Source organism: Microcaecilia unicolor, chromosome 7 (genome assembly GCF_901765095.1).
Source record: "Microcaecilia unicolor chromosome 7, aMicUni1.1, whole genome shotgun sequence".
In the NCBI taxonomy this organism is placed as follows: Eukaryota; Metazoa; Chordata; class Amphibia; order Gymnophiona; family Siphonopidae; genus Microcaecilia; species Microcaecilia unicolor.
Window position 1 is genome coordinate 105,009,490 of NC_044037.1, and position 22,734 is coordinate 105,032,223.

Genomic DNA, 22,734 nt, shown 5'->3' on the forward strand with positions numbered 1-22,734 from the left:
ACTTGGTACTTGGTAGGTGAGAGGCTGGCACAAGTGCAGCATACACTTCCACAGGAACCCTGCAGGAACTGCTTCCGTCCCCACGGGATCCCCTCAGAAATTGCTTCCATCCCCTCCGCGGGATTACCGCGAACCCCATTCCTGTCCAGGTCTCTTTGTGACTGTCCTATGTAATGTGTTTTTCCCACCTTATTATAAAAAAAAGTTCAAACTGTTCGGACATTACTATTGGGAAGGACAGTGTATCAAATATTCAAATAAATTAAACAAAACTGTTTTCCTGTGGTAAGAGTCTCAAATTGCAGTCCTCAAGGGTCCCAAATGGTCAGTTTTCAGGATATCGTTTATCATTTATTGTAGTCCTTGATATACCGCCTTTCAAAAACAAGCAAGAGAGAGATTCATATGCAAATTTCGTATGCATTAGGGCAAGGGCTTGAGAAATCATAGGATCAAGGTCCCAGTGACACCTAGAGGTTGCACCCTGCTGCCTGAATTTTATGCCCTTGAGGTTCTTTTTCTTTCTTTCTTTATTTTTAATCGGCCGCTGTCAAAAGAAAATAATATTCTATGCTCTCCACCTTCATTTGGTTTTCTGTTAAGTATGAACTGTGTGGTTCAGCAATTTCAGGCTGGGCTCATGATCTCAAGTCTTTCAAGGATAGATGGTTACATGGATAGGAGCAATATGTGAGAGAGCGAGAGTGTGCGGTGGGAACTGGGTAGGAGGTATTTGAGAGAGATTGAATAAAGACTGGTGTGGTTGTTGGGGGAGGGGGAAGAGAGAGACTAGGGTTGGGAGGTGGAGAAAGCAAGAGACTGGTATAGACCTGGGTGGGGGAGATGAGAGAGACTGAATGAAGGCTGGGGTGAGGGGCAGGGTGGGCCTTAAGCAGACACACAAGCCCCCACTCTCCTAGGGGTCCCCGTGGCTGTAGGGAGGGGAGGCAAGAGGCGGCATTTAGAAAATGACATGGGAAAGGGGACACGTGGTTAACTGCAGGCACGAGGACAGGGACAGAGCTCACGGAGACAAGGACAGAGCCCACAGGGACAAACTGTCCCTGTGTCATTCTCTAATGCAGACGACTGTGTTTTGAGTTTTTTGGAAAAACAGGCAAAAGTGCTGGCCCAAACTGGCAAAACTTGCACAGGGGCTTCTGTGCATTCCTGCTTACTAGCAGGGCTTTGTGGGAAGGACCATGGAAGACAGGAGAGCTAGACTGAATCCTGAGATTGTTGATGACTTGTTATTAATCCACAGATTAAAACATCATAACAGTGCTTCATAGGGAATATTTCTCCCCTGCTAGAGCATACAGAGCTGGTTGTATTTTGTACCCCTGGACATTTAAACATGGTGGATTAGGATTTCTTGAAGTAGTAGAAGAGATATTGTTGGGGTTGGATGGTGGGGGAGAGGGTTATTTCAGTTGCTTATTGTTATTCTTGTTTTCTATTTGTGATTTATAAACATCAGTTGTACAGAATATTGTTCATTTTGTATACTTTAATAAAAAGATTTAAATATTAAATCATGAGTATTTGAGGCTTGTGCAGATAAGGACAGAGCCCGTATCATTCTTTAGCGGATTTCATAGTCACTGCTAGAAATCAAACAAAATAAAACATGGAAAAGAAAATAAGATGATACCTTTTTTATTGGACATAACTTAATACATTTCTTGATTAGCTTTCGAAGGTTGCCCTTCTTCGTCAGATCGGAAATAAGCAAATGTGCTAGCTGACAGTGTATATAAGTGAAAACATTCAAGCATTACTATGACAGTCTGACAGGGTGGGAGGATGGGGGTGGGTAGGAGGTATGCATGGGGACATCAAAGCATATCATTGATATTCTAACAGGATGGGTGTGGATAGGTGAGGGGTGGGGTGATCAACAGAGAAATACAGCTTTATGGTTTATAATGGGCTAGGAACCCCAGATCCTTGTTAAGTCCTTTCTGTTGGGTGTTAAAATATTCAATCATTCTGACTTCAGGGCTCCCACCCCTGTTGGTCAGCATTTTACAGAACCAGGACACTGTACCAGTGACTTCACAGTGAGAATCCTGAAAGGTAACTTTAAAACCATACAAGAACGTAAGACCTTTGAAGTCAGAATGAGGAAGGGGAAACACTCGCCCTTTTATTTATTTATTTGTAGCATTTGTATCCCACATTTTTCCACCTATTTGCAGGCTCATTGTGGCTTACATTGTTCCGTAATGGTGAGTACCAGTTCCGGAAAAGAGAAATACATAGTTAAAGGTATGGAGACAGAGAGGATTAGGTATTCATGTACTATAACAGCAAATAAGAGATATTTGATTGATCTTCTATTGTGAAACATTTGTTTGGACAATCAGTAATATTTAGCTTCAATCATAAACAAAATTAGCATAGACAATTAAGAAATAAAAGTTGCGTGTTGTGTGGATCCAAGTGTAAATTTTCTTAGTTGACATTTTAGGATGGATTAGTGTGGTATGCTTTCTTGAATAGATTGGTTTTCAGTAGTTTACGGAAATTAATTATGTCATGGGTTGTTTTTATATATTTTGGTAATTCATTCCATATTTGCGTTCCTATGTAGGAGAAACTGGATGCATATGTTAATTTATATTTTAATCCCCTGCAGTTGGGATAATGGAGATTCAGGAACGTACGTGATAAACTAGTAGAGTTCCTGGTTGGTAGATCAATGTGGTCTAACATATATCCTGAAGCTTCACCGTGTATGATCTTATGAACCAGGGTGCAGACCTTAAACACAATGCGTTCTCTTAGTGGAAGCCAATGTAGTTTCTCTCTTAGGGGTCCTGCGCTTTCATATTTCATTTTGCCAAATATAAGTCTAGCTGCCGTGTTTTGTGCAGTTTGGAGTTTTTTTAATAATTTGTTCTTTGCAACCGGCATATATTGCATTACAGTAGTCTAGTTGGCTTAATACCAATGATTGTACCAGTCTACAGAATGTTTCTCTTGGGAAGAATGTTTTTATTCTTTTGAGTTTCCACATTGAATGAAACATCTTCCTTGTGTTTTTTGCATGGTCTTCCAGTGTAAGGTATCAGTCGATAATGAGTCCCACAATTTTCAGGCTCTCAGAGATGGGAAGGGTAAAGTTTGGGGTACTTAGAATGGTAGGTTTATACTTGTTGTATTGTGATGAGAGGATGAGACACTGTGTTTTGTCTACATTGAGTTTTAATTGGAAAGCGTCCGCCCATGAGTTCATAATCTGGAAGCTGTAATTGATTTCTTTAGTAATTTCTGTTAGGTCATGTTTAAACGGGGTATAGATAAAAGGATTGAGGCCTTGATTGGATAGAGTTTTGGCTAGTGGTGTCGTCATTTGGTTGAAAAGGGTTGGTGAGAGTGGTGAACCTTAAGGTACTCCACATTCCGGTTTCCAAGGTGGTGATATAATTGAATTAGATATTACTTGGTATGTTTTTTTCTGTTAGGAAGTCTTTGATCCAATTAAGTACGTTTCCTGCAATTTCGAAATATTCTAAAATGTTTAATAGTATTTTGTGGTTGACCATGTCAAATGCACTGGACATGTCGAATTGCAGGAGAAGTATACTGTTTCCAGTTGCAATTGCTTGCTTAAATTTGGTTAGGAGGGTGATTAGTACAGTTTCTGTACTGTGGTTGGATCGAAATCCTGATTGTGCTTCATGTAATATTGAGAACTTGTATAAGTAATCAGTAAGTTGCTTGGTTACCATGCTTTCCATTCATTTGACTGCTATAGGGATGGATGCTACTGGGCGATAGTTGGTTATATCACTAGCTTTTTTCTTTATGTCCTTGCGTATCTTTCACGACAAGGTTCAAAAGATAATCCTTGCATTCTCTACCTCGCCAGCTCTCCCTCCACTAGTCCGTTCCCCTCTCTCTCCTTCCCCTCATTCCCTTTCTTCCTTTCCTGAAGTTACTATTGAGGAAACTACACTTCTTTCTTCCTCAAAATGTACCACCTGTTCCTCTGATCCCATTCCCACCATCCTTCTTAATGCCATCTCTCCTGCTCTTATTCCTTTTATCTGTCACATTCTCAACCTCTCACTTTCCACTGCGACTGTCCCTGCTGCCTTTAAACATGCTGTGGTCACACCTCTCCTTAAGAAGCCTTCACTCGACCCTACTTGTCCCTCTAATTACCGACCCATCTCCCTCATTCCCTTTCTCTCCAAATTACTTGAGCGTGCTGTTCACCGCCGCTGCCTTGATTTTCTGTCCTCACATGCTATTCTTGACCCACTACAATCTGGTTTTCGCCCTCTCCACTCAAGCGAAACTGCGCTTACTAAAGTCTCAAATGACCTATTACTGGCTAAATCCAGAGGTCTCTATTCCGTCCTCATTCTTCTTGATCTTTCCGCTGCTTTTGACACTGTCGATCACAGCATACTCCTCGATACCCTGTCCTCACTTGGATTCCAGGGCTCTGTCCTTTCCGTGTTCTCTTCCTACCTCTCCCTCCGCACCTTCAGTGTTCACTCTGGTGGCTCCTCTTCTACTTCTATCCCTCTGCCTGTCGGCGTACCTCAGGGTTCTGTTTTTGGTCCCCTCCTCTTTTCTATCTACACTTTTTCCCTTGGCTCATTAATCTCATCCCATGGCTTTTCCTACCATCTCTATGCTGATGACTCCCAAATCTACCTTTCTACCCCTGATATCTCACCTTGCATCCAAACCAAAGTTTCAGCGTGCTTGTCTGACATTGCTGTCTGGATGTCTCAACGCCACCTGAAATTAAACATGACCAAAACTGAGCTTCTCATTTTTCCCCCCAAACCCACCTCCCCGCTCCCCCCGTTTTCTACTTCTGTTGATGGCTCTCTCATTCTCCCTGTCTCCTCAGCTCGAAACCTTGGGGTCATCTTTGACTCTTCTCTCTCCTTCTCTGATCATATCCAGCAGATCGCCAAGACCTGTCGTTTCTTTCTTTACAACATCTGTAAAATCCGCCCCTTTCTTTCCGAGCACTCTACTAAAACCCTCATCCACACCCTTGTCACCTCTCGTTTAGACTACTGCAATCTGCTTCTTGCTGGCCTCCCACTTAGTCACCTCTCCCCTCTCCAGTCGGTTCAAAACTCCGCTGCCTGTCTCGTCTTCCGCCAGGGTCGCTTTACTCATACTACCCCTCTCCTCAAGTCGCTTCACTGGCTCCCTATCCGTTTTCGTATCCTGTTCAAACTTCTTCTACTAACCTATAAATGTACTCACTCTGCTGCTCCCCAGTATCTCTCCACACTCGTCCTTCCCTACACCCCTTCCCGTTCACTCCGCTCCATGGATAAATCCTTCTTATCTGTTCCTTTCTCCACTACTGCCAACTCCAGACTTCGCGCCTTCTGTCTCACTGCACCCTACGCCTGGAATAAACTTCCTGAACCCCTACGTCTTGCCCCATCCTTGGCCACCTTTAAATCTAGACTGAAAGCCCACCTGTTTAACATTGCTTTTGACTCGTAACCACTTGTAACCACTCGCCTCCACCTACCCTCCTCTCCTCCTTCCTGTACACATTAATTGATTTGATTTGCTTACTTTATTTTTTGTCTATTAGATTGTAAGCTCTTTGAGCAGGGACTGTCTTCTATGTTTGTGCAGCGCTGCGTACGCCTTGTAGCGCTATAGAAATGCTAAATAGTAGTAGTAGTAGTAGGGATTGGTGTAAGTAAGATATTTCTTTTATCGTTAGGGAAGAATCCATGTTGTAATATGTGATTTAAGTGATTCATAAGGTCTGTTATAAAGCGTTGTGGGGCAAATTTTATTAGGTTGTTGGGGCATGTGTCAAGCTTGCAATGGAATTTAGCAAACTTGTTGATCGCTTGTGAGACTGATTCATTAGTAAGGAGATCGAAATTAGACAAGATTCTGTCAGCCGGATATTCTTCTGGAATTGGATCTAAACAATCGAAGAACATTTCGTGGTCAGTTGTCTTAGATAGTAATGTGAGTCGAATCTTGACAATTTTTTCATTGAAGTATTTAGCAAGACTATCTGCTGAGGGGGTATCTAAAGTAGTTGTAGTGACTGGGGTGGTAGTTAGTAGTTTATGCGTATCTTTGTAGTCTGGTCCAATTTTGGTTTTGTAGTAAGATCTTTTTGTATGTCGTATAGCATATTTGTATTTCCTTAGTGCTTGTTTCCATGCATTTAGTGTGTGTTCGTCTTTCCTTTTGTTCCATGCTCATTCGTGTCTCCTAACTTGAGTTTTTAGTTTTTTCAGATCTTCATTAAACCAAGGTATCCAATTTTGTCTTCGTGAGGTTTTTGTTTGTAAAGGTGCTGTAATGTCTAGTGTATTTCTGCATCTATTGTCCCAATCTTGTAAATAATTATTCGAGTCTGTTTGTATTGTCCATTCATCCTTGTAAATCTGGTGCCAAAATGTTGTAGGATCAATTTGGTCTCTTGAAGTGTAAGTTGAACATTTTTTGTTATGGCATGAACCTTTTCTTCGCCATTGTAAGGAAATGTTTAATTTATGGTGATCTGACCAAGGCATTTCTTTCCATTTTGTATCTGCTAGAATTAGGTTTAGATCTAAGGCTAGTTTGTATGTAATAAGGTCGAGTGTGTGTCCTTTATCATGGGTTGCTTGTATATTTGGCCAATTATGGTCATATAGTTGGAGGAACTCCTTGCAATCATTTACATTGGTTGAATTAGGATCATCTAAGTGTAAATTTATATCCCCTATAATAAGACTGTTGGAATTAGCTACACGTGTATTCGTTATAAAGTCCATGAAATGTGGTTGGCATTCGTGCCAATTGCCTGGAGGTCTATAGAACAGAACAGCATTTAGATGGTCGAGCAAGGATGTATGATGAATTCTTACTGATGCTATTTCAAGATAAGGCATTATAGACTCAGCTGCTGTTGTTATGATGAATTGGGATTTATGGATTAATGCTATGCCTCCACCTCGTTTTTCGTTTCTTGTCCAATGAGTGATTTTATAACCTGGGGGACATAAATCTAAAATTATGGGGTCATTCTGATCATGGAGCCAGGTTTCAGTAATAAATAAAAGGTCGAGGTTATCAGTCGTAACCTTCCCGACTCCATCCATCCACCTCCCCTCCGACCCTGGGTGCCCTCCCGGCACATAGCTCGAGGCAATCTGGTGGTCTTATGGCTTCTTTGGGGCTGGAAAGATCCCCACTCTTTCCTGCCTGGTACAGTGGCACTGATCCTCTTCTCTCTGCTTTTTTAAAATGGCTGCCCAGACTTCCAGCGGTGACCTCGTAAGACTTCCGTGGAAAGCTCACGAGGCCGCCGCTGGAAGTCTTGGCAGCCATTTTAAAAGAGCAGAGAGAAGAGGATCAGCGTTGCGGCAACAGGCAGGAAAGAGTGGGGATCTTGACTGCCCCAAAGAAGCCACTAGACCACCAGGCTACCTCAAGGTATGTGCCAGGAGGGCACCCTGTGCTCAGGGGAGGGAAGGCACATCCACGAGGACCCTGCAGGATCTAGATCCATCCCCATGGGATTCTCGCGGACCCGGATCCATCCCCGCGGGATCCCCGCAGACATGGAGGGGGATCCCCATGGGATTCCTGCTTCTGTGCAGCTCTCTCATTTACACAGAATAGGGGTTGTATTCATTGTGGATACCCTGAAAATCTGACTGGTGAGGTGTGTCCGAAAGACCAGGTTGAGAACTACCACCGTGCTCTAATAGGATCATGTCCCAGTTACAGGTCTCATTCTGATCTTGTCTCCCTCTTGTGCCTCCAAGTCTGAGATGTTATTGCCTGGACTGAGTACTTTTTATTCCTGTTGTTTACTAGTCTGTATATTCTCTTTTCCTGTGGGTGACAGTTTGAGTTAGCCATCTCCCCAACTGTCACCCCTTCCTCTGGTTTTAATCCTTGCCCATGTATGATCCAAATTGTTAACCTGGGACTGTCATGCCCCCTTAGGCAGGCGCACACCATCATTACTAAGGAAAGGGATTTTGATTTTAGCTTGCACCTTTTTTAGGTATAGTTTTTAAGTTGTTATATTCAGGTATAATAGGTACATTCCTGTCCCCATGGAGCTTACAGTCGTATGTGTCCAAGGCAGTGGTGAGTTAAGTGACTTGCCTAAGATCACAAGGAGTCGCAGTGGGACTTGAACCATGCTTCCCTGGTTCTCAGCCCTCTACTTTAACTATTAAGCTACTCCTCCGTTTTATCCCTTAGGTATATCCCTAATTCGAAGGAGATTTAAACCCCTCTTCTCTGCATCAGCTATTAAGCCATGTGTTGATCGTACTGATGCGACATATCTTGTCCGCCCCCTTTGCTGCACACAATGGATACCTAAGAAAACGTCACTATTCTTGGCAGTTGTTGAAGCCTCTTCTTCCTGAATTCACGTACGATTCTGACTTGGTTTCAAGCTGCCACCAATCGGTCTCTCTCTCCCTGTTTTCTGTTCCAGCAAGCCCAAGAATATACTTTGTGCTTCTGTTAGCTGTGAATCCAGTTAGGCGTTTAATCTTTGCCTGTCTTCGGTCCTGCTTGACGATCTGTTCCTCTGATGGTAGGCTCCCCCAGCAGAAGGATATTCTGTCTTTTCCTGAGATTCTCAGGCACTATATTTTGAGCTCTATTATGGTGGGCCTTTACCTCCAACTCTGTATAATTCTTTATTATCAACACTGTGTGACAATTGTATAATGGTGGTGTTTAGGGATGTTTGTCTGACATACAGCTCTTTATCATACCTGAATTATCATAATCCATGTACTTCAGGATTTTGGGAGGAGTAGCCTAATGGTTAGTGCAATGGACTGAGAAACTGGGTTTGATTCCCACTGCAGCTCCTTGTGACCATAGGCAAGTCAGTTAACCCTCCATTGCCCCAGGTACAAACTCAGGTTGTGAGCCCACCAGGGACAGAAAGTCCCGGCATATATGTAAACCACTTTGGTTGTACCCACAGAAAGACGGTATATCAAATCCCGTTACCCTTTTAATTCTGCCATCGGCTGAGCTGTTTCCTTCTAGCGAGTTGCACACAGGTGGGGGCAACATTACAGCCTCCAGAATATCTGTGTGAACACAGCACCTCTGAGAAACATTTGTTCTATTCTCTTTCTACTCTCATCTGGGTGTGAGGCAGTCACAGCCCCACCATGGTGCTTTGTGGCATTTCTTTCCTGAATTCTGCAGAGATTTGACTTTGCCTTCTGCAGCCTGCCTCCTGATATTCTTGATGACCCTCCAGGGTACATCCCTGATCCAAATTATCTTCTGAGATCTGACTAGTTTAGGCTGTCCTTAGCTGGTATTGCAGGGAGAAGATATTATTTACAAAAAAATTTAGGTAGGTAGTAATCCAAGAAGCAAGTCTTCCAGTAACTCAAAAACCTATACAATTTTTTATAAAATTTTTAAAAATATATAAAAATATAATAGGAGTAAAAATGTAAAGATGCCTAAGATTAAGACCTAGTTTGAGAAATGGGTAATTCCTCAGCAATCCTCCAGACCGTTCAAGACGCTTGGGTTATGCACTCCTACCAGCAGAGGGAGACTGAGAACACTAAAACTTCTTATACAAATAGCCTGTGCAGACCTTCTACTAACCAGTATTTTCTCAGTCTCAGCAGAGGGTAGATGTGTGCAGCCTGTGCAGTGTACTCAGTCTGGTAGGCCCGTTTCTAGGTTGGGTTGTAAATGTTAGAGAACCCACACTTGGATCTCTATTACAGGGTGTAAGTCCTAAGGGGCTTCTTATTCCCTGTGGGGTGTCACACCCGGGTAGCCGGGGCCCTCCCCCTGTGCTCTTCCTCTGGAGGACTGCTTGACCTCGGCTACAGACCTCGTTCTGTACCCTTGAGGGGTTTAGGCATCAGCAACGAGGTTAAAAAAAAAAAAAACGTTTTTAAAAGGCGGCTATTTTGGCCATTCTTGTGGCAGTCCAGAGATAAAACGTCTTCAAGGGTGTTCTTGCCTTAGGCGGTTTTGCCTATTATTCTGTCAGAGCACAAAGCAACTGTTTGTTTTTATTGTGTTTGTGGCCATTATGTCTAAGCCAGCGAGGTGTCGGCTTTGCACGAAGCGCGGTGTTGAACTGAAAGATGGCCAATGTAAATTTTGTGGGGAACCTACGTTGTCAGCGCTCTTGCCCCCCATGCTTTCCCCTGAGTCGGCGGAGGTGTTGGGCGGAGATTTGACCGCACATTCTGGGCCAGCAACGGTGGGGCCGGTTTTGGTGGAAACGTGGCCATTTTGGTTGCGCGTCCCGGGTCGGCCTCGACAGAGCCGTTTTTGGCAGGAAGCATGGCCCTTCTGGCCGCGCATTCCGTACCGGCGCCGGGGGACCCGTGTGTGGCGGGAAGCGCGCCTAGTTTAGCTGCGGATCACGTGATGGACCTGCCGCTTCGGGAGCGAGGGGGTCCGTCGCAGAGACTGCGGGAAGTGTTGGGGCTTCAGCGTCGGGGGGGGGGGGGCTCTGGTTTCCTCCCTGAGTTTGTTTGGTCTCTGTATAATGCCTGGAGAGCTGGCCCCTATCAGGCTGTTTGTTCCCCGGAGGCTGCTAGCTCAGTGGGAGTTAAGCGCCCATGGGTGGATATTTCGGAGCCTATGGAGATACTTTCTCTGCCTGGGTCGGAGGTTTGGAGTGACCCAGGAGAGGAGGATCTCTTAGATGAGTCTGAGGGTCAGGATGGGCTAAGGCCTGGGGAAGATTCTTCAGTGGTTCACATTTTTCATAAGGAGGAGTTGTTAGAGCTCATTGATCAGGTGATCTCTACTTTGAAGTTTGCTCCGGCGGCCACTCCCTCTGCAGAGGGACCCCAGGTAGATCCCTTGGTTAAGGGGATTTGGAGAGCCTCCCGTTCCTTTCCCATGAATTCAGACATTAGAGACATGTTTTTTCAGGAATGGTTTGTGCCGGAGGCTGCTTGTAAGGTGTCTAGGGCTATGGCTCGGCTGTATCCCTTGCCTCCGGAAGATTTGGCCCTGCTGAAACCACCTACTGTGGAAGCGGTGGTTACGGCGGTTACTAAGGCTACGGCCATTCCGGTGAATGGCGGTACAGCCTTACGGGATCCTCAGGATAGGAAGCTAGAGTCCTTTCTGAAGCGCAGCTTTGATTTGTCGGCTTTGGCCTTTCAAGCCTCTGTGTGTGGGGACTTGGTAGCCAGAGCTTGTTTCTGTTGGGCGGAGAAGCTCTTGGATGAGCCTGCATTAGATAGGACTGGTTTGGATCAGGACCTGGCCAAATTGGAGATGGGGTCTTCGTTTTTGGCGGACACCCTTTATGATTTGGTAAGGGCTTCGGCTAAGAATATGACTCTGGCGGTGATGGCTTGCAGGGCTCTTTGGCTTAGGAGCTGGGTGGCAGATGCGGCCTCTAAAGCAAAGTTGTGTTCTCTACCTTTCAAAGGTTCTATGTTGTTTGGAGAGGACTTGGATAAACTGATGAGTGGTCTTGGGGATACCAAGGTCTCACGGTTGCCGGAGTTACGGCCTAAGGCGGCTAGTCGAGGTGGTTCGGCTAGAGGTCGGTTTAAGGACGCGAGGCGGTACAGGCCGGGCAGATTTGTGTCTCCTTCTAAAAGCCGTTTTTTCCAGCGGACGCAGTCCTTTCGAGGGGGTTGTCGAGGAGGTTGGGACTCCTCTAGAGGTGCCGGAAATAGTAATAAGTCCTCCTTATGAAGGTGTGTGGGTCCAGCCTCTGGTGAAGGTCGGGGCGCGACTTTGTCTGTTTTATCAGGGGTGGACCCAAATTACTTCAGATCAGTGGGTGCTGGAGGTCGTTCGCGACAGTTAATCGTTCGAGTTCAAGCACCCGCTGCCGGATCTGTTTCTTCCCTCTCCTTGTCACTCTTGATTCAAGTAAAAGGCTATTCAAGAGACTCTGGGTTGCTTAATCCAGTTGGGAGCTGTGGTACCCGTTCCTCGGCATGAGCAGGGAATGGGTTGTTATTCCATTTACTTTGTGGTGCCGAAGAAGGAGGACCAGTTTCGACCCATTTTAGATCTCAAGAGGGTCAATGGGGCGCTCAAGGTGCCATCCTTCCGCATGGAGACTCTGCGCTCGGTCATAGTGGCTGTTCGTCAGGGAGAATTTCTCACATCACTGGATCTCACAGAAGCGTATCTGCACGTTCCAATTCGAGAGGCCCATCAGCGTTTCCTTCGTTTTGCTGTTTTAGGGAGGCACTTTCAGTTCTGTGCCCTGCCTTTTGGTCTGGCTCCACGCACCTTCTCCAAGATAATGGTGGTGGTAGCAGCAGCTTTGCGGAGGCAGGGAATTCTGGTGCATCCGAATCTGGACGACTGGTTGATCCGGGCGAAGTCTCGGGCTCACAGTGTGGCGGCGACGGCTCAGGTGGTCGTGTTTCTGGAATCACTCGGATGGGTAGTGAATGTGGTCAAAAGTCAGTTGATCCCATCGCAGAGTCTGGAGTGCGGTTCGACACGGCAGTGGGTCGTGTTTTTCTGCCGGATTCTCGGATCGCCTCTCTTCAGCAGCAGGTCCGGCTGTTAATGTCCGTTCAGAGTCCGACGGTTCAAATGTACCTTCGGGTTCTGGGCCTCATGGCAGCGACAATAGAGATAGTACCATGGGCCAGGGCACATATGCGTCAGCTTCAGGCGGCTCTGTTGTCCCTGTGGTCTCCCCAGGTACACAGTTTGGAGTTGCGGTTGCCATTGAGGGGGGCTCCTTGGCACAGTCTCCAGTGGTGGCTGTGCTCGGCCCATCTGAAAAAGGGCATGCCGTTGGAACCTCCTCAGTGGGTGATTTTGGTAACGGATGCCAGTCTGCTGGGCTGGGGAACTCAGTGTCTCAGTTGGTCCGCGCAGAGGCGGTGGTCGACGGAGGAAGCTCAGTGGTCTATCAACCGGTTGGAGACGAGGACGATTCAGCTAGCTCTGTTGGCGTTTCGCTCAAGTGTGGTCGGAAAGGCGGTAAGAGTAATGTCCGACAATGCGACAGCGGTAGCGTATGTCAACCGGCAGGGCGGTACAAAGAGTCCGCGGTTGGCAATCGAGACGGATCTGCTCATGAGTTGGGCGGAAAGGCATCTAGTTCAAATTTGGACGGCGCACGTGGCCGGGGTGGACAACGTGAACGCGGATTTTCTAAGCAGACACATGTTGGACCCCGGAGAATGGTCTCTGCACCGGTCGGTGTTCGACCAGATAGTTAAAGTGGGGAATGTCAGTAGTGGATCTCATGGCGTCGGCACAGAATGCTCAGGTTCCTCGGTATTTCAGTCGGTGTCGGGATCCGCGAGCGGAAGGGATCGATGCGTTGGTCCTTCCATGGCCTCAGCGGGTGTTGCTGTACGTGTTTCCCCTGTGGCCCTTGATAGGTCGAATCCTACAGAGGGTAGAATGTCATGCGGGTCTGGTGTTGTTGGTGGCTCCGAATTGGCCGCATCGGCCGTGGTTCGGGGATCTGATGCACTTGTTAGAAGGCGAGCCTCTGCGGCTGGGGGGCTCGGTGCTGTTGTGTCAGGGTCTAATTGTCATGCCGGATCCGGCTCGGTTCTCTCTTACGGTGTGGCCCTTGAGAGGGAACGGTTGAGAAGGAAAGGGTTTTTCCCTCAGGTGATTCAGACGATGCTGCAGTCTCGCAAATGTTCGACATCTTTGGCCTATGTGTGTGTGTGGTGCATATTTGAAGATTGGTGTGGGGACCGGGCTTGTGTCCCTTCGACAGCTTCTGTGTCGTGCATTTTAGATTTCTTGCAGGATGGTTTTGAGAAGGGCCTTTCATTGTCATCTTTGAAGGTGCAGCTGGCTGCTTTGACGTGTTTTCGGGGTAAGGTGCAGGGCAGGTCGGTTGCGTCTTCCCCGGATGTGGTCCGTTTTTTGAGGGGGGTGAAGTTGCTTCGTCCTCCTCAGCGGCCGGTAGTTCCTCAGTGGGATCTTAATATCGTTCTTGACTCTTTGGCAGGTTCTCCTTTTGAGCCCTCGGAGTCTTGTTCGATAAAAGACCTTACTATGAAGGTGGTCTTTTTGGTAGCTATATCATCGGCTCGTAGGATTTCGGAACTTCAGGCTTTTTCATGTAGGCCTCCGTTTCTGTGGTTTTCTAAGGAAAAGGTTTCGCTGCGTCCAGTCCCTTCGTTTTTGCCTAAGGTGGTATCCTCCTTTCATGTCAATCAGGTGATTTCGTTGCCGGTCTTGGGGGACCGGACGGGGGATGCTTCTCAGCGTCGTTTGGCAAAATTGGATGTGCGCAGAGTGTTGAAGGTTTACTTGCGCAGGTCGGAGGAATTCAGGTCTTCGGACAGGTTATTTGTCCTTCATGGGGGGCCCAAGAAGGGAGCGGCTGCTTCTAAGGCATCTATAGCTCGGTGGTTAAAGAATGCCATCTCTTCGGCTTACATATTGCATGGCCGTATGGTGCCGGTGGGGCTCAAGGCACATTCCACTAGGGGGATGGCGGCTTCTTGGGCAGAGAGTAGTTTTGTTTCACCGGTGGACATTTGTAGAGCGACGGTGTGGTCCTCCCTGCATTCTTTTGTCAAACATTATAGAGTGGATGTACAGGCAAGGGAGGATGCCAGTTTTGGAGCTGCAGTCCTGTCCTCTGGGCTTCGCAGGTCCCACCCTTAGATGTGTTTACTGCTTTGGTACGTCCCAAGCGTCTTGAACGGTCTGGAGGATTGCTGAGGAAGGTGAAATTAGGCCTTACCTCCTAATTTTCTTTCCTCTAGATCCTCCAGACCGTTCAAGAGCCCACCCAGTGTATCGGACAGTTCAGTATGATATTTTCTTTAGATTTCAGTTGCTGATATTTCTAGTAGCTCCTGTGATTTGAGTCCTGGAGTTTTACTAAGGGCAGTTTGTGGTACCGTTTGTGCCCATCTGCAGTTGAATTCCCACGTCTTAAGGGGAGGAGATCTGAGTGTGGATTCAGTGGTTTTGTTTAGGTGGAGGTGTTTTGTTCCTCTGCTTTGTTACTGTTTTACTGGTTAGTAGAAGGTCTGCACAGGCTACTTGTATAAGAAGTTTTAGTGTTCTCAGTCTCCCTCTGCTGGTAGAAGTGCATAACCCAAGCGTCTTGAATGGTCTGGAGGATCTAGAGGAAAGAAAATTAGCAGGTAAGGCCTAATTTCACCTTCCACTGCATTACTGGGCTGGAAACCAGAGTAGTCATCTCCCTCACCCTCAATACACATGCTTTGGTATAGACTCCTCAGTCTTGTTAGCTTTTCTTTTGTTCTCTTTGTTTCTCTGTCTCTCACTGATGCCCTCTGTCTTCTAGACATGTGAAGCTGCCTTTGCTACAAAGGACCGCCTGCGAGCCCATATGGTGCGCCATGAGGAGAAGGTACCCTGCCATGTCTGTGGCAAATTGCTGAGTGCTGCCTATATCACTGACCACATGAAGGTGCATAACCAAGGGCCCAACCATGTCTGTGAGCTTTGCAGCAAAGGTTAGTGGAGTCCTCCAGGGTACCATCCCGCACTCATAACCACTGGAATAGGGTAATGGGTCTGAAGGAATGTTAGGAGCCAGGGCTGGGTAATAGGCAACACTGAGCATAAAGAAAATTGTTCTGTAAAGATGGATAGTTTTAACCTGGGAAAGACTGAGCTAGGAAATAGGATTAAATAGATTGTGTCAGGTCAGCTTGAACACAGAAGCTGGAGAGAATTAGCTCAGGGAGCAAGTTACTACTTTGCCTGAGAAGCTGAGAAGAGGTTTGGCCTTCATTCCCAGTTTTCTTCTGTTCCTTCAATTTACAGCTCAGTGGGTACCAGCCTGAATAGTACCATGAGCCTTTATTCACAGCTACCCAGGGATTTTCTCCATTTTTTTAATCGCCACCTTTCTAGCTCAGACCCTGTGGTGATAGTTCTTGGCTGGGGATCACAGACCAGCCAGTGTGGCCAGTAGGTGTCACTGTTGTGCAGTGGTTGGTTCACTGCATTTGTACCAGCTCCAGCTGGCCTAAAGAGCAGAAATCTAGCTGAAGGACTGAATCTGGATGTCCATATAGCGGTGTACAGCACACTGCTAAGCTATTGGAGTGACTTCTGGAAAATGGTGACTAGTGACTAGTTGTGCTCAATTTACCACAAACGTGTCTCCTCTCCTGCCTGTCCTCCTCTCTCTTTCCCAGCCTCCTAAGTTAAAATATCTATATGTTGATTGTTAATTGTTTGAAATTATAGAATGGCACACTCTATTCCTGATCCTTTTTTTAAGAAGCTTTGTAAATGTCTTCCCTAGTAGTATGTAGATAGTCCTGTTCGGTCACCAAATAACCAAAATGTAAACAATATGAAAGGAGAACAGGTAGAACATAACATCCCAAACCTGTCCTAGCAACTCCACAGCAAGTTAGGTTTTCAGGATATCAACAATGTATTTGCAGGCGATGCATATTCTGGGTTTCCAGTGCATGCAGATGTTCGCTGGGCACATCCTAACAACCTGACTAGAGGCCGGCTGAATTTCAGTTTCTGCTTCAGTGCCCAAACTGGCCCGAAATTGGTATTCAGCCTTGTTTCAGATGAAAATGCCAGTGCATTTTCATCTGAAACCAAAACTGTGCTGTGTAGCCCCCCGCCTCCCTCCCCTGAACAAAAGGAGTTCCTCCTCCTCCCCACACCGAATAGAAGGAATGCCCCTCCCTCCCCTGGCTCTACCTTTTGGTGGTGGTGTAGTGGCTAACTAGGGCAGTTGCTCCTGCCCTGGCTCGGTCCTTGGTCAAAATGGCTTCTGGGACCTCCAGCAGCAGTCTCTAAACCTGACTCGCTCTGGTGAAAAACCTGACATTAGAGTGTTCTTAATTCATAAAATGGGAGAGTGCCTTAGAAGAACTTATGGAAATTATTTGGGAAATCCCAGTAAGAAATGAAGATGGGCAACTGTATGCACCAAGAACTTGAGGTTACTTAGGGGGTCGATATACAGTGTGGTTTAAGTGGGTAGGAGAGGCTTCTGCCAGATTAAACCACGCTGAGCAGGCGAGCGCCAATATTCAGCACCACTTAACCAGACAGTGCGACTGAATATTGGCTCTGGCCGCTGCAGTACTATCCAGTTAAGTGCTGGGGTGGTCAGTGGGTGGAGCTGACACTTTAAACCGGTTAGCACAGTGGTTCCCAAACTTTTTCAGTTAATGGCGCCCTTAGTGTCCATGCAATTTTTCATGGCACAAACACCCCCCCACCCTCGAAAGGTATTCTGGGGGGGTGGGGGGAAAGTTTCATGAGAAGGGTGTGCCTTTAATCCCCTGTGCATAGAAAGAGCTGCCTTGTACTCACTGCTGCCAGGTTACTGCCTCTGCTATGCTCCCTCGGTCTGTCTCCTGCACCAGGGTGCCGGGACCCGAGTTATCGTGTGTTAACGTGTTAACTCTGCTCTCCCGCCAGCCATGGGTCGAGTCGTTCTTCCTGTCACAGTAAGAAGGACCCGACCCATGGCTGGTGGCAGAGCAGAGTTAACGTTTTGCGCAAAATGTGCTTATACATCTCCCTCTGCAGCACCCCTGTGTGTTTGCTGCAGGGCACAGTTTGGGGAAATGCTTGGTTAGCAGCATTTTTCAGTCCATTAACCTGTTAAGTAAGCGCAAAAAGTTAGGACAGCAAAAAGGCTGTCGTAACTTTATCTGCCAAGCTAACCAGGCACCTACCTGAATATTGTCCGGTGCTGGCTTAAATTCCAGGCAACTACATAGACCAGGGTAAGGAGCCTAGACCAGGCCTAGCCTTGAATATTCGTGCTTAATGCAGCCCTTGTCTGTCAGTGACTTAAAAACCACTTGACTGTCACAGGCTGAATATTGGTCCTTTGGTTTTCTCTAATCTTATTGATACATTTTATCAAATGGCCTTTGAAGCGATAGCAGCTCTTCGAGTTGAGGCATAGGGGCCATTTGACCTGGTGAGAGCTTTCTCATGTATAAGGACATAACTTTTTAGAATGTTTTTCAGTGCTGTTACATCAGGGTTGAGGGTTTGTGTGTGTCTGTCTCTCTTTTTCCATTTTCTTTTCCTATCAGTCTCTTTCTCTCACATCCCTGTTTCAAATAAGTTCTCCTTCGGAGCATTCTGCCATGTCACCAATTTTTATCCCCCGTCTCTGATTCTTGGTTCCTAGTAACCTAGATGATGGCAGATGATTGCCAAAGTGGCCCATCTAGCCTGCCTCCCATCTCTTCTTTGAAGAACAAAGAAAGTTATTTCACTTCTGTTCTGAGCTGAGACACCCAATGCTTGGTTTCCATCTTCTCCCCATTAAGACAACCTCAGTTCTAGAGTTTGTTTTGGTTTGGAGTGGAGAAAGATATTGAGAAAGATCAGAACATTTTGGTGACATTTAGGTTTTTCTGTGCTAAATAATTTTTCTTGAAGCCTGCCCCTCCAGAACAATAGGAAGCATTGGAGGAGATCTCCTTTAGTAGCAGTGCACAGCTTGGGGAAGTGTGGCCCTTTAAACAGCAGGCTGTTCACCATTTATGCTGTTGTTAGGTATACACAATCCACACTCTACAGGCTCCATGCTGTGCACTGCTGACTGTATCCCACTATTTGGTCCTTTATCTCAGGAAGGTCCACAGTGGCGTGCAGTTGCTAGATTTACAGAGCAGAACATTGGGGTCCTTTCAAGTGAGGAGGGGAGAGTCTTTTTTTTTTTTCACCTGGGAATGACTGTTGCATCAGAGTGTGCACAAGTGCACGAAATTAAGAACTGTTTGGGAATGTGCTGTATATACGCAGATGGCTGCTGTGATTTTGGAAGGTTGTACTAGGAGTGAGAGAGGTTTAGGACAGCCTTAGGGAAAGGAGGGAGAGAGAAGGCTTACAGCTTTATTTGTCATCCCAGGTAGGGCACTACTCTCTTGCTTAGCGGTGGGAAAAGGTTATGGTGTGCTGGGGAAAAAGTGAACAATTTTATTATTACTGGTACCTGTAGACTGCTGACTGCCAGCTGCTGGCTGGCCAGCCACAGCTCAGGGACAAGCAATGGGGGGGGGGGGGGGGGGGGGGGGGGGAGAGAGGTGTTAGTTTTTAGGGGGAACAGTGAACATGCGTAGCTAAAGCCATCGCTGTTTCCCTTCCCCCTCCCCCGTAGGGTTCACCACGGCAGCATACCTCCGCGCCCATGCGGTGAAGCACCACGGGCTGTCTGCCCCTCGTCCGGACCACTTCCTGTGCAGGCTGTGTGGCGTCCACTGCAAGACCCCGGCCCAGCTGAGCGGCCACATGCAGACACACTGCGGCAGCGAGGTCAGGACCCCCAGCGCCGTTCCCGGAGGGGCCCCTGAGGCTGCACCACTCAGGTGAAGCTCAACAAGGCAAGCCCCCCCCCCCCCACCCCCACTTCCCCGTTCCTCTATCTCTCTTTTCTCCCATTCATCCAGGGCTTGTTTATAGGAGGGAGATGGGCAGAGGGACAAAAAAAAGGGGTTTGAGTAAGGCAGAAATGAAGCCCATCTATAGTCTTATATATGTGTGAGTGCACCACTGTGCTCCACAGTTGTATTTCCAATTCCTTCTTTTCCCCAAGATTAAGGAGCAGGCTGGAGATGGGCAGAGAGAGAATTGGGCAATGTAAAGTCCATAATGCTCTTTCTGTTCCATCCATGTGCTGCTTTTCTTGACACTACCTGTCTTCTTTGCTTCTCACAAGTGGCCTTGGGTATGGGGTCAGGCCACTGTGTGTGCTAACAGTGGCTAGCAAGTTCCATGCTCATGAATGTCTGTGCAAGAAGTACTGCGTGATGGGGGCAAGCAGGGAGTTTCCCGTGTGGGCAGGGTTTAGGGAATGCGTGAAGCCCCAGAAAAAGGATTTAGAAGGCTTTAAACAGAAAACATTAGTGTCTTCTTTTAAATTTATAATTCTCATTGTGCTGCTCTTTGAGGTGATTTCTCACTACTGCAAAGACAGACATGTAGATTTTGGGGAAGGGGTGTGAGAGGAGGCAGTCGAGGCTACTTCAAAGCCTGAAATTCTAATTAGCATGTTTTACTTAAGAAATTGCAAAATATTCTTTTATATTGTTGCAGGAGGCTAGAGAGATATTGTATGAGGGCATACAGATTCTGTATGGTGGAGAGGGGTTGCATATGGGGGCAGGGGTCTGTATTGGGGATTGCAGAGGCATATGGTGGCTGTATGAGGAGTTTCTGTACGGGAGAGGAAGCTTTGGGACGGGAGGAAGTATATTTGATAGATCACCAACCTCAGTAAATCTAAGGGGTTTACAGATGAAAAATAAAGATAATTTTGGGGAAAGGAATAAGCAAAGGAGAGCTATAGAGGGAAAGTTAGGAGAAGGGGGACTATGTGTGGGGGTTGGGTAAGAGCGGACTGTTGGTTCTATACCAGGGGAGAGAGAATTATGTGGGGCCTGCTTTTTAGGGCACAGAGGGGCCTGCATAGGGTTGTCGCTGCTACTTCTATTGTATGAGGGACTGCGGTTGCTGCTTGGCAGGGGGATGTAAGAGGAAATATGTATTTGAATAAGAACAGTGACAAATGGGGGCAGTAGCATTAGGTTCATCTGTCCACTCATTTTCTTTCTCTGTCTTCCAGGCACCGGTGAACTGTGTCCCCTGGCAGCTCCCGCCACCTCCATGGCCGTGACGGTGGTCCCCATGGAAGGGGCCCCTGTGGTCACGCAGCCCCTCCCTCTGCCCTCGCAGCCTTGGTGATAGCATACCACACATCACTAGGAAGTGGAGAAAAAAAGAGGAGGGGAAAGAAATCATTCAAATCTCATCTACGTTTGGTGCCCAATTCATGACTGCCATGAGGAATCAAACTGAGGGGAGACAGGAGAGACATTTCAATATTTTGGCAAGGGGAGCGAGTGTGGAACCTCCCCTCCTCCAAATGAAAAGCATAAAGAAAACTAAAGCAACAAAAGTTATTTAAAATTGAAAAAAAAATTAGTAAAATTCAGAAGAGAGGAAAAAAGACACTATTTTCCTGAATAGTTTTGCAGTTTCTGGACCTTTTCTCTCTGACAGTGCCTGCTGCTTACAGAAGTCCACACCATCGTCCCCCCCACTCTGTCTTCTCTGGTGTGGTCATAGCACCAGGGGGAGGAAGGGAGGGAGAAGGAAGGAGTAGGTTGCTGTATATTTGTTAAGCAGGATAACAATTGTATTTTTGGTGAAAGAACTGTATAGAGAGCCAGGGGCCTAACCTGCCCCTTAGAACAGTGTTTGTCGAATGCGGCCTACCAATGGATTTTTTTGTGGCCATTGCAGATGAAGGAATTAGCTAATGTTAACTGAGTATTTTAGGAAAAATTGTCAGTGCGGCCACCAGCAAGAGCTGATGGCCATCCTCTGAGGCCACTGAAAAATTTGTTATGCGATCCTCTGTAGAAATTGTGTGATGGTATGTATTAAGGAAGGGAGGCTTTTGCAACCATTGTATGCTACTGGAATGTTCAGCTCTTCTGCAGAGTCCCCTGCTCCTGTTTTATGATTGATTGTTGCAAGGTCCCCTGCGCTTTTACCCTGTCCCTGCTGCTGTTTCAGGATAGGTGTGTAAACACTACATCACAGATCTACACTGGTAGAGCTGTGTGTATGAGCTTCAACATTAGTGTAGCTGCAGAAGAGAAGTCTGCACGGCAGACAATGGGAATGTCTTCCTGGTACCACCAGCAGATGTCACTCTCATCATACTAATGGACCATTGACAAGTCTCGTTGGTACCAGCAAGAGGTGCTGGTACCAAAGCTCAGGAGTCACAGACAGCGCAATGGGAGAGGAGTTTCCACTGATTGAGAGTGTAGAGAATGGAAAGAAATCTCCCTGCTAACATCAGGAGCTACTGTCATCAGGCAGGGGTGGGGCGAAAACTGACTGCAGCGGATGGCAATGTTTTCCTGGTACCAGCAGGAGGTGTCATCAGGCAGGGGTGGGGAGAGTACTGACTGCAGAGGATGGCAGTGTCCTTCCTGGTACCAGCAGGAGGTACTCTCACCAAGCTCTGAGATAGTTTGAAAAGCTTCCCTTCCTTCGAAAAAGTATAACAAAACAAAAAAAAATTAAAGTTCTCAGATGTTTTGTCTGATATGTTATTTTTCCTTTAGAAGTTTTTAAAACCTATTTTGTCTCTTGCTTTTAATTAAGTTTTGACAATTTTATTGTATTTTTTTCTCTGTAAATGTAATGAAAAAATGATTAGTCTGAAACTTTCTCCATGATGCCCCTCAGTCCTGTATAAAACAAAACCCTTCTGTTGTACAAAATATACATTTCATCCAGTTCCTGTAGTTTGCATGAGTATAATACAAAGCAGAAAAGAAAAAAAAAAGAAAAGCAAAGAATGTTGTTTTGGTATCTGTAATAAGAGGATATCTTTCCTCTGTCCTTCTCTCTATCTCTTTTCTCTTTCTTTCTTCCTTGTTTCTCTCTATTGATGCTGTGTGACCCTGATGTCAGATTTTAGTAAAACTTTTAAATGCAATACTTTGTCTCTGATTTTCATTAGTTTCTGGTGGGAAATAAAAAAATAAATAAATAGTCAAAGAAACAGGTTTGGAGAAGGACTGCCCTTTCCCCCATGTGGGTAAGGAGAACTGCCAGCAGAAGTGGTTCATTTGCACACCTGTGTCTGAGCCAGTGGTATTCCGGCAGCTGTGTTTCTGTGTATGGCATCACAGCAGTGAAGCAGGCTCTTCGATAATGTCACCAGACAGTTCCTACCAGCACTGCCGACAGCTTAAGTGCGGGTCAGAGAAGAGTTTTAACAAACAGGAGGGG

General features: G+C 46.5%; 1 protein-coding gene across 7 annotated transcripts in view; it reads left to right on the plus strand.

Annotated features, from left to right (window-relative positions):
• Window positions 1–22,432, plus strand: part of MAZ (MYC associated zinc finger protein) — a 67,660-nt gene extending 45,228 nt beyond the window's left edge. For 4 of the 7 annotated variants that reach the window (XM_030209854.1, XM_030209853.1, XM_030209852.1 and 1 more), the window contains 3 exons: window positions 15,260–15,431; window positions 19,082–19,289; window positions 20,546–20,636. In XM_030209854.1, the coding sequence (XP_030065714.1) occupies window positions 15,260–15,431; window positions 19,082–19,289; window positions 20,546–20,555 (390 nt within the window). In that variant the 3' untranslated portion in view covers window positions 20,556–20,636. Of the gene's footprint in view, window positions 1–15,259; window positions 15,432–19,081; window positions 19,305–20,545 lie in introns of all 7 variants that reach the window. The other 3 variants (XM_030209858.1, XM_030209855.1, XM_030209859.1) reach the window with 3 other exon arrangements.
• Window positions 22,433–22,734: the final 302 nt, after the last annotated feature.